Source organism: Balaenoptera acutorostrata, chromosome 20, assembly GCF_949987535.1.
Source record: "Balaenoptera acutorostrata chromosome 20, mBalAcu1.1, whole genome shotgun sequence".
Lineage (NCBI taxonomy): Eukaryota > Metazoa > Chordata > Mammalia > Artiodactyla > Balaenopteridae > Balaenoptera > Balaenoptera acutorostrata.
In genome coordinates this window covers 42,728,370-42,741,988 of record NC_080083.1, presented here as the reverse complement: position 1 = coordinate 42,741,988, position 13,619 = coordinate 42,728,370, and the positions used below count along the sequence as shown (strand labels likewise).

The 13,619-nt window shown below is 56.5% G+C and overlaps 2 protein-coding genes across 6 annotated transcripts in view; both read right to left on the bottom strand.

Annotated features, from left to right (window-relative positions):
- ZNF385C (zinc finger protein 385C) overlaps positions 1-13,619 on the bottom strand; it is a 56,704-nt gene that overhangs the window by 6,264 nt on the left and 36,821 nt on the right. For all 5 annotated transcript variants that reach the window (XM_007177668.2, XM_057536600.1, XM_057536599.1 and 2 more), the window contains exons 3-5: positions 3,444-3,592; positions 1,486-1,596; positions 1-166 (exon numbers count right to left, since the gene is read on the bottom strand). In XM_007177668.2, coding sequence (XP_007177730.2) covers positions 1-166; positions 1,486-1,596; positions 3,444-3,592 — 426 coding nt within the window. The remainder of the gene's footprint in view (positions 167-1,485; positions 1,597-3,443; positions 3,593-13,619) is intronic.
- Positions 5,098-13,065, bottom strand: C20H17orf113 (chromosome 20 C17orf113 homolog). Its single transcript, XM_057536598.1, has 3 exons — positions 12,981-13,065; positions 7,914-8,650; positions 5,098-6,731 (listed from the first exon to the last, which is right to left on the bottom strand). Exons 2-3 carry the CDS (start codon positions 8,454-8,456, stop codon positions 5,247-5,249), a joined length of 2,028 nt encoding a protein of 675 aa, XP_057392581.1. The 5' UTR covers positions 8,457-8,650; positions 12,981-13,065; the 3' UTR covers positions 5,098-5,246.

Sequence of the window (13,619 nt, the reverse complement as noted above, 5' to 3'; positions counted from 1 at the left end):
CTTTGCTCTGTGGCTCTTCAGGGGCTCCACTGGCTGGAGTCGGGGATGGGGACACCAGCGTCCCATCCTGGGCCAGGGTTTGCGGCCTCTGCTTGCTCTTGGCGGCTTCGACAGCCTTGAGTTTTCTGGCGTGTTTGTGGCCTTTGTAGTGTGCTTCGGCCTGGTTCTGGGGAGGGGAGGGCATGGGGTCACCATTCATTGGCTGAGTCCACCTGCCCCATCCATGAGCTGGCGCTGGGCAGGGGGCAGGTCAGAGGGAGGCACGGCTCTGGCCACACAGGGGGCGCACCCTTGTCATCATCACAGCATGTGTGTGGCCCTGAGGTTTACAGAATGCATTCTCATACACGAGCTCCCAAGCAAGCAGCCACTGGCTTCAAATTCTGCCTCAGCTGCTTATTAACTGTGCATCTTTGGGCAGGTCCTGTCACCTCTCTGAGCCTCAGTTTCCTCACGCGTAAGCTCTGTGATGATAACACTGATTTCACAGAGTTGTGAGAATTAAAATGAGAACATGAATGACAAGGGCCTAGTACAAACAGTACGTGCTCAATGAATGTTAGTTACCAACAGGTTTATAAATGCACAAGTGGAAACACAGAGCAATCCCCACACTTTTGGGAATGTGCACCTCAGATCATTCATCCCTTTGTACATTTTTCCAACAAATAGTTATTGAACATTTGCTATGTGCCAGGCACTGTGCTGGGCCCGGTATGAGGAAGATAACGGTTCCTCCCTCAGAGTGAACTCTCTCTGTCCATCACTTACATGACTCACATAACCTGAAGACCTGGAGGGACCCTCCAAATCTGGCCTGTCCACTAGGGGTCCCTTCTTGTTGCTCCCAAAAGTAGGAAAGACAGGCCCCCGTGGCCCCTCCCTGGACACTTTCACCAGAGCAGGGAAGGTCCACTCTCTAGGGGCGGGTCATGGTAGAAAGCATGCAGACTATGGGGTCAGCCAGGCCTGGGTTCAAATCCCAGCTCTACTTACCAGCTGTGTGGCCTCATGCAAGTCACTTAACCTCTTTGAGGCTGAGTTTCCTCATCTGAAAAGTGGGGCTGATGATAGCACCTCTATCCATCTCACAGATGTATCATGAGAACTCATTAAGAGGACGGGCATGAACACATTCTGGAAACTCTCAGGTGCATTAAGAACTCAGCTCTGGACCGGGAGCTGATGGTGGCCCCTGGGACCTGGAGTAGGGAAGGGCAGCCTTCTCTCTGGCAGAAGGGTCCAGAACACAGGAGAGAGGCATAGGGGAGGGAAATGAAATCCCAGGGGGATGGGATGGGACAGGGCAGAGGAATCTGGAGAGAGGAGAGGATGGGATGGATAAAGGACCAGGAGCGGCTCTTCTGCAACGAAGGACAGAAAATACGGACCACAGTCCCTTTGCCACCGCTATTCCTCCAGGAAAGACCCCAGAAGCCCAGTCTCCAGCCCCCTCCCCAGCCTGTTTCCACTACTCCTTCTCACCGCTGAGTTGAACCTCAGGTGACAGATGTTACAGGAGATGAAGAGCTTCTTCTTCAGAGGGGAGGGAACCCCAAATGTGTGACTGATGACAGCTTTCTGGACCGGGTCCATCTGTGAAGGGGGTGGGAGTGCACAATAACTTTGGGGTCAGCTCAGTAAGGGCAGGGGGCGGGGGGCGGGCACTGCAAAATGCCAAAAACTAAGACTATTGAGGACGGCAGTGATCAGCCCAGAGGAGGAAATTTCCCATGTCTGTGGATATTAGACAGAGAAAAAGCAACAGCCTCTTCCCTGGCTGACTTTCTCTGTCAGCCTAGGCTTCTGCTTAGAGGCAGGGGGATGGCCAGGATGACCTCCATGACCTTGCAAAACAGAACCATGTGCTGGTGATCACACTGGCATCTCTTGCCGCCCCTCTGGTCTCTTTTCTTCTCATTTGCAAGAATCACAACTATTGAGACAGAGAGTTGGGGGCAGGCAAAAGCAGAGAAAGGAATTTGGAATTTCCTCTCCCATAACCCAGACTTGTGCTGGACCTGTGGGCTGGGGGAGATAAGGCTTATCAGTTCTGTCACTGTCACCGGGTCTGAGAGGGAGAGGGACAGCCACGGCCCAGGGGCGGTGGGGGGCTGGGCGGGGGCAGCAGGGGCAGCAAGTGGAAGCCAGAGGAGGGTTCCCTGAGTAGTAGGGTCGTTTCTCTGGCACATTAATTTGCGTGTTCTTTTCTTTTCCTTATTTTAAATCAATTTTTTTTCCTCTATCAAACCAAGCTTTTATGTTCCCTTTTCTCAGGGGCTAGGCTGTTGGGCCCAAAGCAGAAGCCGTCTGGGCTTGCTCGTCAAGAGGAACTTTCCAAACCTTCCTGAGAGAGAACAGAAGCTTTAAGAGAAAAGCATGGTTTCAGAAACTTCCCTGAGAAGAGAAAGAGGCTCTAACTCCCACAGCACCCAGGGCGGGGGCGTGCAGAGGACAGGACTTCAGAGGAGAGGGGCCTGCAGGGCCCCCAGTAGGAGGATGACAGCAGGTTGACCCCCTCTTAGGGATTATGTGCCTGAACAGTGAGCATGTCAGCAAGTGACAGCGGGGACCGAAGACCAGAGGACCCTCCCTAAATGTCTCAGGCTCCTTAGGACGTTTGTACAACCCTGGAGGGTGGGAAGGAAGGAGCTCCCAAGGGTGACTGAGACGGAATTTCCTACCATCTTGTGAGGATGGGGTGGGGCTCATCAATGATTATATTTGATTTTCCAAATTTTTTAAAAAAGGGGACGTACCTTATAGCTCATGTAGTGAAGTAAATTTCATATTTACACACATACACACATGGAAATACATGTTTCCGTGTATACAGACTAGTAGGCAGACACACAGCGCATAAGCTTACAGGCAGTTACAAATTACAGAGACAAGTGGAAAGATACACGCTAGCATGCACACCAACGGCACGCATCCACAAACTTAGTTACCCAAACCACGCAAAAACACACACTCAGAGGCCAGACACACACCAAACACATACACAGTCGACACAAAGACACAAAAAAACTCTCAGATACACAGGCACATACACTAATTACAGACAACTACCCAGGCACAAAGAGTTTATAAACACACATGCACAAACTCACACCCACGAATAACCAAGTCCTATAGAGACAAACTAAAACAGAAAGGCACACCCCAAGTGCACACAGACATACACAGATCATCCACAGACATCCCTACAGAGAAACTCAAGTGAAACCTGCAGTTCACAGGCCCCCCGGGGCCCAGCAGTAGTTGCTGGGGGAGTGGGTGATACCATCCTGGATCCCTGGCCTAAGTGGGAGCCGGGCCCCATTTCAGGAGCATCTGGTCACTCTGGTGACCAGCTTCTGAGAGCTGGGCCCTTGCAGCCCCCCTTCCCCTCCAGCCCCATGCTCAGCTGCATGCCCCCCACCCGCCAGCCCAGCCCGTACCGTGCTGAAGTTGGGGAAGAGACTGAGCGGGGTGGCACCATTGAAGTGGAAGGCGAGCAAGTGCTTGAAGTCCAGCGGGGGCTGCAGAGGCCTGGCGGGCAGGGGCAGGGAGGCCAGCAGGGGGCTGGGGGTGCTGGAGGCTGGGCCTGCTGCAGGAGGAAGAAGGGCAGGGTCTGAAACGGGGAGCCACGGGGCTCACTCCTCCCTCCGCAGCCAGAGCAAGAGGTTGATGGGCTTCTTGGGTGTAGAGAGAGAGCAGAAGCCCCTGTCTCCCTGCTCACAAAGTAGCACTGGCCGAGCCCAGGGCGATGACAGCCCATTTCTGTGCCTCTCCTCTCCACAACTGGGGAAGCAGAAGCAGGGAGTCCACAGTTCCAGGCTGCCAGCCCAGAAGGATGCCCACCACCCCACCCCCACCCACAGGGGCAGCATAACGACCTAAATGAAGCCCAGAGGGGAGTCAGGGCCAAGGGAGTCAGGCCCCCTGACACACACACCACCACGGAGACTGCACGATGCACTGGGTTTCCACTTTATTGCAAATTAAACCCAAACCCAGGAGGCCTGGGGAAAGGCCAGCCCCCTCCCCTCTCACTACCTACCCTGTCCAGATCCCCACATGGTTCACAGCAAGGGCTGACAGAGGGGATAGGAAACCCACTGGAATCTGAAAAGATGTGTTCCCCAGCTCTGGTGAGGCCCCAGCTGCTTCCTTCAGAAGGCAAAAAGCCCTCCGACATCCCTGCGTTGGGCCTGAGGCTGCTCCTCGGAGTCAGCCAGTCCAGCGCTGTGGTTTTACAGTCTTTGGTCTTAAAGGTCTGAGGCAGGGGCCCGGGTTCAATCCCTGGTCGGGCAACTGAGATCCCACAAGCCAAGCAGTGGGCAAGAAAAAAAAAAAAATCTGTTGGGAATTCCCTGGCAGTCCGGTGGTTAGGACTCTGCGCCGAGGGCCCGGGTTCAATCCTTGGTCGAGGAACTAAAATCTAAAATCCCGGCGTGGCAAAAAAAAAAAAAGTCTGAGGCAAGGGCAGGGGAAGGCTAGGAACTTAGAGAGCAACCAGACTTTGAGGAAGAAAAAACTAGAAATAAATTTAGTCCACCTGGGACTTTTTTGGACCCTGTCATTACAAAACCAAAAGAAGTCCTTTTAGATTTCGTGTATTAACACTGTGAAAGATAGGATAGATTTATTTTACATTTATAGGTGTGTATGTCGATATACACAGCCATATACAGAAAAGCCTCAGGCAGCCTACTGGTGAGGAGGGCACCACCACTTCCCTTGAACTGTTAGCTTGTGCACAGAGAGGGTGCTGTGCTGTGTGTCAAAAACAAGGGCGGTCATCTGCTCTTCAGTCACATCTGAAGAGATGTTGCTAGAAGTGGGGGCCAACAGTCAAGGACCCAGTCTCCTCTCCTTCAACCCCTGAATTGTGCAGACCCGGTCTTACTCCCTCCAACCAATAGCCCCTCAACTTTTCTAGGATCAAAACTTAGGCTGAGTTCAGAGGGAAAGGGGTGAGCTACTCTCACCAAACTCTGGAAAGGTCAGGAGTGATATTTAGGGTGACCCAGACCCTAGCACTTCTGCCCACTGGCCCCAGCCCCGCCCCCCCCATCCAGCCCCTCCTCCACAGCCCACGGGGTCGGGTTAGTACTCAGCGTGGAGCACAGGAAGCCCGGGGAAGGTGGGTGGGAGGCCACAGCTAGGAGGTCAGCTTGGGTGCAGCACAGTCAAGTCCGGCTTGGCCCTTAGAGAGCCTAGGGCCCCGGGCTGGCTGAACAGAGGAGAGGAGGCCGCCCTCACGTGAGCTGCGAGCCCAGGAGCCCCTCGCCCCACCCACTCTCGAGGAACTCCACCGCCAGCGCAAAGTCAAACTCGCGCAGCGGCGGCCCATCCACCGCGATCTTCACCGCGGGGCCGCCCCGGCCTTCCCCCGCCCCGCCCGGCCCCCACCACCGCAGCTCCCGGCTGCGGCCGACCTTGTCCAGGAGGCCGGCGCCCGCGGGCAGCGCCAAGGCCAGGGAGGCGAGGGCGGCGAAGTCGGGGAAGAGCTCGTGCAGTTCAGAGCGCGCGCACGCCAGCTTGGCGCACAGGGCCCGCGGGCCCAGCCGCCCCAGGCTGCACACCACGCGCTTGAAGAGCGCGAAGTCGCCCAGCGCCCGCTGGCGCACCACTGCGGGGGCGAAGGCGCGCAACAGGACGCGCAGCGCCCCCTCGCCGTGCGCGCCCAGCTCCTCGGGTGCCTGCGGGTAGAGGCGGGGGTCGAAGATCGCCGCCAAGGCGGCCACGGCGTCCAGCGAGGGCCCGGGGTAGGAGTCCCGCAGCCCCCTCCGCATGGAGTCCAGGAAGGCCCCCCGCAGCCGCTCCAAGCCCTGGACCGAAGCCTCGGAGTAGCCCACCAGCTCCACACCGCGGTAGGTGCAGCGGCCGCGGCCCAAGTCAGGGCTGGAGGTTGCCAGTTCCTGCAGGAAGCCCTGGAGACGCGCCCCACCTGAGCTGCGCTGCGCTTGGAGGGAGGCTGCAGCTGCCGTCACCAGCGGCTGCAGCAAGGCCAAGTCCGGCTCTTCTGGCTGCAGGACAAGGGCGAGCTTCTGCACGGAAGGCAGAGCATCCAGCAGGAGGTGGGTGAAGGCCACAAAGGTGAACTGGCGCAGGGCGAGGGCCAGTGCCCTGGTTGTAGGTGAGGCTGGGGCAGAGGCCTCCAGTGTGGGCACCAGGCAAGGCCAAGCCTCAGCCACTGCTTCCACCACAGGCAGCAGGGAGGCCCAGGGCACTGGCCGTGGTCCTGCCAAGTCAATAGCTGCAAGGTCCAGTGCCGCCCGGAGCTCAGGGACCACGTGGGAACTGGGGCCACCGTGGAGGCGGAATAGGGCATCCAGCACACTTTCATATTCACCTAGGTAGGCAGGGGGCTTGGGATCTGTCCGGCCGGGGAGGCAGTGTAGCTCCATGAGCAGTGGGCAGGCGGCCTGGAGCTGCGGGCCCACGCTCCCCAGGCGGTCACTGGGGAGGCTTGAGCTGAGCCAGGCCAGCTTGGATGCAGACACGCCGAAAGCCTGCAGAATGTCCAGGAGTTGGCCAGCGGTGGCCTCGCCTTCCTGTAGCTCCACGCTGCCCAGGAAGGTGGTGGCAGGCTGGCCATCGCAGGGGGACACCGAAGTGGCAAACAAGGCCAGATTGTGGGACTCAGGCCAGTCCCGGGTCTCATCCAACACCAGGCCCACATACGGGGATGCCTTCAGGCGTTGGCAGGCCTCTGTGTGCAAGACACTGGCAATGGCCACCTGGGACAGCCAGGGAAAGAAAGGGAGGGAGGACAGAGTTAGGCTTGTCCTGAGAAGGGGAGGCAGGCAGGGTGGTGATAGAAAGAGCACAGGCCTGGGATCGGACTAATCCTAGCTTTGCCACTTACTGACTGTGTGACCTTGGGCAAATCATTTCACCTCGCTGTTCATCTCTGTTTCCTCAGCTCTAAAACCAGGCTAATACCTGCCCCCAAGCTCCTCAAAATGTTGTTGTGACTCATATCTTAGTGCCCTGACCAGGGATTGAACCCGGGCCCTCAGCAGTGAAAGCACGGAGTCCTAATCACTGGACCGCCAGGGAATTCCCATCGATGTAATTTTGTGTTGTTGTACTTATAAGCGTAAAAAATGCTTTAGGAACCATAAAGATTCTACAGCGTTTTGTGTGTGTGTTTTTTTCTACAGCATTGCCCCTGTCAGCCTTATTCCTGGGGGTCTCCCTCTGCTGTGCTGCTCAGGGATTAACTGATAGACACGTTGACTCCCTACCAGTTACACAGGGCCCCAGCTGTGTGCTGTTTGTCATCTCTCTGGGGGATGAGATCCAACTCCCCCACCCCCTTAACAGCCCCCAGGACTCATACAGCCAGTGCCTAGGACAGAGCTGCAATATGCATGCCCCCAGGGGCCACATGGGTGATATTGACCTTGAAGTGGGCCAGGGATAAACCAAAGGGAATGGGGAAGCCCATGCCCTGTTCTCCAACTCCAGAACTTCATGCCCTGACTGCACAGGACCTAGCTTTTCAGTAGAAGTCACAAATCCACATTTTTATATGTAATCTCTTGTTTTTTTGTTGTTTTTGTTTTTGTTTATCTTGGAGACTAATTTTTCATAAAAACACTGTGAAAACCCCCAAAACACATCTGTGGGCCAATCAAGCTCCCAGGCCACCAGTTTGCAACCTCTGACCTAGGTAGTGAGGGGAGCGGACCTGAGCCCCTGAGTACAGGGCCTGTTCTGGCCTCTTCAGTGTTGGGCACCCAGGAGCCGGCCAGGGGCCTGGCACCTAGTACGCCCTCAGTGAAGGATCTGATGGGCGAAGGTGTGAATGAAGTGCTTTGGCCGCTGCCCGGGGGCCTGGCATGCTGGTGCCGTGCCCAGATGGCTCGATGTTCTCCCTCCTCAGTCCCTCCCCCACAGCCCTGGCTGCCACCCACCTGCATGTCCCTCACCCTCCTGGGACTGTAGTAATCGCCGTGCTCCATGCCCAGCAGCGCCTGGCACAGGTTGAACCTCTGCAGCTCGAGCAGGGCAGAGCAGCGGTCGTCAGGCACGTCCTCCTTGGCCATGCAGTACACCGTGGTCAGCACGGCCACCTTGGCCGGGTTCGCTTCCACCTTGACACCCCTGAAGCTGGGGGTGGTCGCCAGGCCCGGAAAGGTCCCTCCACCCTCAGCCTGGCGCTCAAAAGTGGGCCGGCCCCGGTTGACGGCCAGAGCCTGGCGGTGGGCCCCCGAGGTCACGTGGCGCAGCAGGGCGTGGCGCTGGAAGTTGTCGGTGCCCACAGTGAAGGCGTTCTCCGCTTTGCCGTGCTTGTTGCGCACCAGGGCCTGGCGGCACTCGAGGCAAAACATCAGCTTCCGCTCGTAGTCAAAGTCCAGCCAGGTGAACTCCTCTTTCCAGTGCTCGTTGAAGTAACGCTTGCACTTCTTATTGGAGTTGGAAGCCTCTCCGGCTGGTTTCTTCCCCGGGGGCACCATTCCTGCTCGAGGGGCAGGGCGCCCCCAACCCCCACCCAAATGCTCTTGCCCCCCCAGCCTGCCCCGCACACCGAAGCACCTCCTTTGACAAGGGGAGTCGGTGGGGAGGTAGGAGGGGGGCAGCCCGCCAGGCTAATGGGGACCATCCATCTAACTTAGCCCGGAAAGTTTATTTCCACTCCGCTGGTGGGAGACTGGAGGTGAAAGAGACAAGGGAGAGGTGTTAGGCGTCCACTGGGGGTTCACGCTGCCCACAGAGGACTCCCCGGGCGAGGGGTGGACGGACCCAACGGGGAAGGGCTACTGGGAGTGGGCCATAAAGTGTTATCCAAAGTGGGTAGCGGTATGGGGGCTCCAGCCCCCTCTAAGGGTCTCCCTCTATCCAGGACAAGGCATCGATTGCTTTGACTGCTGAAGCATGTCAGAACTCAGAGCTGGAAAGACGAGCACCATCAATGCAACCACATTTTATAACCCCGAGACAGACAGTGGTTCTCAGGGCTCACGAATAACTCGTGGCTGAATCCTGGCTCCTCGCCCGAAGGATAACTGATGCCATCAGGCCACAGTCATTTGTGTCATCAGAAGGAAGTTAGCACGAAACTGAGCTCCCAGAGCCACAGGACTGAGGAATGGGATTTGTGTTCTCTGCAGCCCCCTTCTCTAAACACACGCATGGGCACACTCACACACACACACCAGTTGTGTGGTTCTGGGAAGGGTAGCCCAGAAGCGGGGGCTGGATTCCAGACTAAAGGCAGCCAGCTGGTTACCTCTACCTCCCTCACTCCACCACCACCCCAGGTGCGAGGCGAGGATGAGGAGTTCAGGACCCCACGGCCACGTCCAGCTGATGGCCAAGAACTGCCACCTCTGCTTCCTCATTATCTCTCACACCTGCCCCTCCTCTCCATGTTTACTGATAAACAGCGGTTTACTGTTTACAGCGGTAGCTACCATTTACCGAGTGCGAACTGACTCAGGCCCTGTGCTAAGGATTGCGGTGACTCCATCAGGAGACCAAGATTACTCTTGCAAGTACCCTCTGAGGATGCTATCATCCTCACTTTGGACAGGACGAAACTGAAGCTCGGGAGCTTTAAGTGACTTGCCCAAGGTTTGCCAAGCAGTTAGTGGCTGAGGTGGAATTAGAACCCAAGTCCTCCTGACGCCACGGGCCATGCTGAGACCCTGGCCTGCACCGTCTCACCTGGATTACGCAGCGGCTTCCGCCTCTGCATTTGTTCCCCCACATTCATACCTCACGTTAACAGCCAGAGAGCAAGGCCACACACAGATCCCACTGTGTCACTGCCCTGCTTCCGCCTCTTTGGTGGTGTCCCATTGCCTAAGTATACATACCTCACCATGAGCCAGCGAGACGCCCCCCAGCCTCTGGACACCTCCAGAGCCTCCCCACTCCTGTCTGCTCAGCCAGCTCCAAAGGCTTACCGTGCCCCACACACATTACTGTTATTTTTGCTCCTGCCTCCATCCCCTGTGCCTGGAACTCCCCATCCCGCCTCTTTCCCTGGCTATTTCCCATTCATTCCTGGAGAGCAGCTCACGCATCCCCCCTGCCTGATCCCCCCCCCCCCAACCTGGGCTGGTACCTGTCCTCTATTCTCCCATAATTCCCCGTGTATGAGTCTTTGTAACACAATATGGTGAACGCAGGGATGCTCTACATCTCTCTGTACTTGGTTCCTGGAAGGTCAAGATCACATTTGTTCATTTTTGTACCTCTAAGTCCCTGTACAGGACTGGGCACGCAGATGGCTCTCAGCAAAAGCTGGTTGTTTAAAAGAACAAAAGGATTATTTTGGCTATATGAAACAACCTCCTGTTCCTTTTTTTTTTTTTAAGATTTTTTTTGATGTGGACTATTTTCAAAGTCTTCACTGAACTTGTTACAATATTGCTTCTGTTTTGGTTTTTTGGCTGCGAGGCATGCGGGATCCCAGCTCCCCTGACCAGGGATCGAACCTGCACCCCCTGCATTGGAAGGCGAAGTCCCAACAACTTCCTGTTTCTGAGGCTGTTGGTTTAGCTGATTCTAAACTCTGAGAAAGCAGTGACTGTCTTGCCCACCTGATATTATCCCCAGCACCCCGTGTGGAACCTGGCACTTAATAGGTAGGTAAAGTAAGGGCAGATGAGTGGAATTCTACGGGCAGCCCATTCAGTATAAGGAGAAGCACTCCATGTTGCCAGAAGTGGGTGAACCTTGCTGGTCCTCTTCCCCTGGACTCTGAGTGGCCATTGGTACGGCTCATCACACCCTCCTGAAACACACTTTTCTCTTGCCTTCCAGGACACCACATCCTCTGGTTTTCCTTGCTCCCGTCAGCCACTCCTCCGATGTCATCTCATCCTCTTCTTCCCTATCTCAAACTGTCCAAAGAGTTCAGAACCATGTCTACAGGACACTCCTCTGGGCACCACACCTTTCCATCCAACTGCCTTCCTGGCTTTTCTAAACAGATCTCTCCTGTATCTGTCCCTACAAAATAGGCTCCTCTCCCAGGCTGCCCTGCTCAGGAAAATGGCCCTTTCTCCCACCCAGGTGCTCTGGCCAGAAAACTGGCCATCCAACCCCCACTCTCTTCCGCATCAGGACCTGGTCTGTCCACAGGTCCTGTTGATTCCACCTCTACGATCTACCTCTAACTCATCCCTTCTCTCCATGCCACTGCCACCATCCTTGTCCAGGCCACCATCATCTCTTGCTTGGGCTATGGCAGTTGCTTCCTGATGGCACTCTGGGTCTCCACTCTTACCCCTGTCTGGGGTCAGAGACTCTCAGTAGCCAGAGGGGGCTTTTTAAAACATACAGCTTAAAATCCCTCCATGACTGCCCATTGCTCTGAGGCCAGCGCCAGAATCCCTTTCAAGATCTACCAAATGCCCAGGCACTGCTGACCTCTCTGGGAGCCACTTGTGCCTCCCTCCCCTTCCAGCTACACTGGCCTTCCCTCAGTTCCTCCAGAGTGCCAGAGTTCCATCCCCAGAACCTCTGCACATGCTGCGCCTTCTTCTGGAATGTTCCCACCCTCCCTCCCAACACTTTGCCTAGTCCACTTTCCCTCTGGTCTTAGCATAATGACCTCTTCAGGGGAGGCTTCTCTAATTATCCTTCCCCAGCAAGTCCCCTTATTTTCTGTCACTACCCCCTGTTTGTTCCCCCCAGCGCACTCCCCAAAGTTTACAGACCTGCTTATTTCTGTGTAGTTCTATTGCTTGCGCTCTTGCTGTCCGCCCTTCTCCCCCGGAAAATTCCCTGAGGGCCGGTAAGGTAATTTACTTGTTCCTCTCTGGACTCCAGAGAAGGGACCCACGGCTGGCCCCCAGCAAGTGCTCCACAAAATTTGAGGAGTAAATGAGTCAGGAAGCACAAGCTCTCAGGCAGAGAGAGCAATGGAGTGGGCCCCTGGGCACCTTTTGGGTGGCTAAAACAGCTGTCTTTGACATCCTTTCCTCCTAAGGTCCCGTGATTCTGTGACTTTGTCCAGCCCACCACCCAAAGGGTCTTAGAATAGAGAGGAGGTGCAAAGTCAAGGTGACACCCTTCTGGGTTTTTGAGAAAAGAACAAAAGAGTAGGGAGGAAGGAGGCCTGGGAAGATGGAGATTCTGAAACTGTACTGTCCAATAGGGTAGCCACCAGCCACATGTGGCTGTTTAAAATTAATCAGAATTTTATTTTATTATTATTATTTTTTAATGGCCGCACCACATGGCTTGCAGGGATCTTAGTTCCCCGACCAGGGATCGAACCCATGCCCTCGGCAGTGGAAGCGCAGAGTCCTAACCACTGGACCGCCTTGGAATTCCCCAGAATTTTAAATTTTTAAAAATTCAGTTCCTCAGCCGCACAAGCCACACTTCAAGTTCTCAATAACCGTGTGTGGCTAGTGGCTATTGTACTAGATGGCCCAGATGGAGAACATATGCATCTTCCCAGAAAGTTCTATTGAACAGCGCTGCTCTAAAAGACCAGGCAAAAGCCATTGACATTCTCCTACCTCAACCTGAGGGAACCGGGCTGGGTGGGGCGGGATGTAAGACGTGACTCTTGAGGGGCTCCTGGGGCGATGTGTGTTGGCCGGTGGTCCCCACTCCACCCCTGCACATAAGCCTCAAACAGTGTCTATATGGCCCCAGGATGGGGGTCCCCAGTCCCCTCCCCAGGCTTCTTTGGGTATCCTACTTTCGGGACCCCACTAAGAGGAGTCCACGCTCCTGGCAGAGTAGGGGCAGGCACCCCCTCCCCTGGCAGCCCGGTGAGGTGGGGGCTCCCTGCACACCCCTGCCCATCCTCCCGGGGCCTGGATGCGGAGGGCTGGGGAACTTCCTCTGGGGGGCGCGTGGTGCAGGAGCTCTCCGATGGGTGCCGCGCGCGCCGTGCCGCCTCTCCCGCAGGACCCCCAGCCCCCGTGGCCGCCCCCTGCCTGGAGGTTCCTGGAGGGGGCGCCCCGCCCGGCCCCCTCCCCTCCCCTCCCAGGCCCCCGCACGCACGCACTCACGGAGTCTCGGGAGCCACCATCTTGCGCGGTGGACGCTCTGGCCGCGGTCTCCTTGGGCTCCACTGAGCGACAGCAGCCACTAGCGGTAACCGGGGCGAAGAGGCGCCAACGGCGGCGCGGGCCGGGGTCGCGGGCAGGGTGGCGGCGCCCCCGGGGCTCGGCCGGCCGCGCCCACCTGCCGCCGCTCTGGCCCGGCGCACCCTTAGCCCGGCGTCGCTCTCACCCTCCCCACCGCGTGCGCTGCAGCAGGAGCAACTCAGGTTAGACCGCAGGAAGGATGCTCCCCGCCAGCGGGAGGGACAGTGGTCATTCATTCACCACAGGTATCCGTGGGTTCCTAGAGGAGCTCACAGGTGAGAGCTCACTGGTGAGAGCCAAACAGGCGCAGCGCTAAGGAAGCTACACTCTGGCAAGTGCCCCGAGCGAGAGTGATGAACAAAATGCTTTGGGATCACAGAGGAGCAGGCGGTCAGCTGAAGGTCATCAGCCTGGAGAGGCAATTAGGTTTCACAAAAGGGTCAGTGAGATTTTACCAGGCGAAGGGCATTTCAGCAGTGGGAACGGCAGAGCCATCGGGAACCACTGTGAAGTTCAAAGTCGAGTGCAGGTTCTCAAAGCTCAAGGTAGAACAGAGGTATG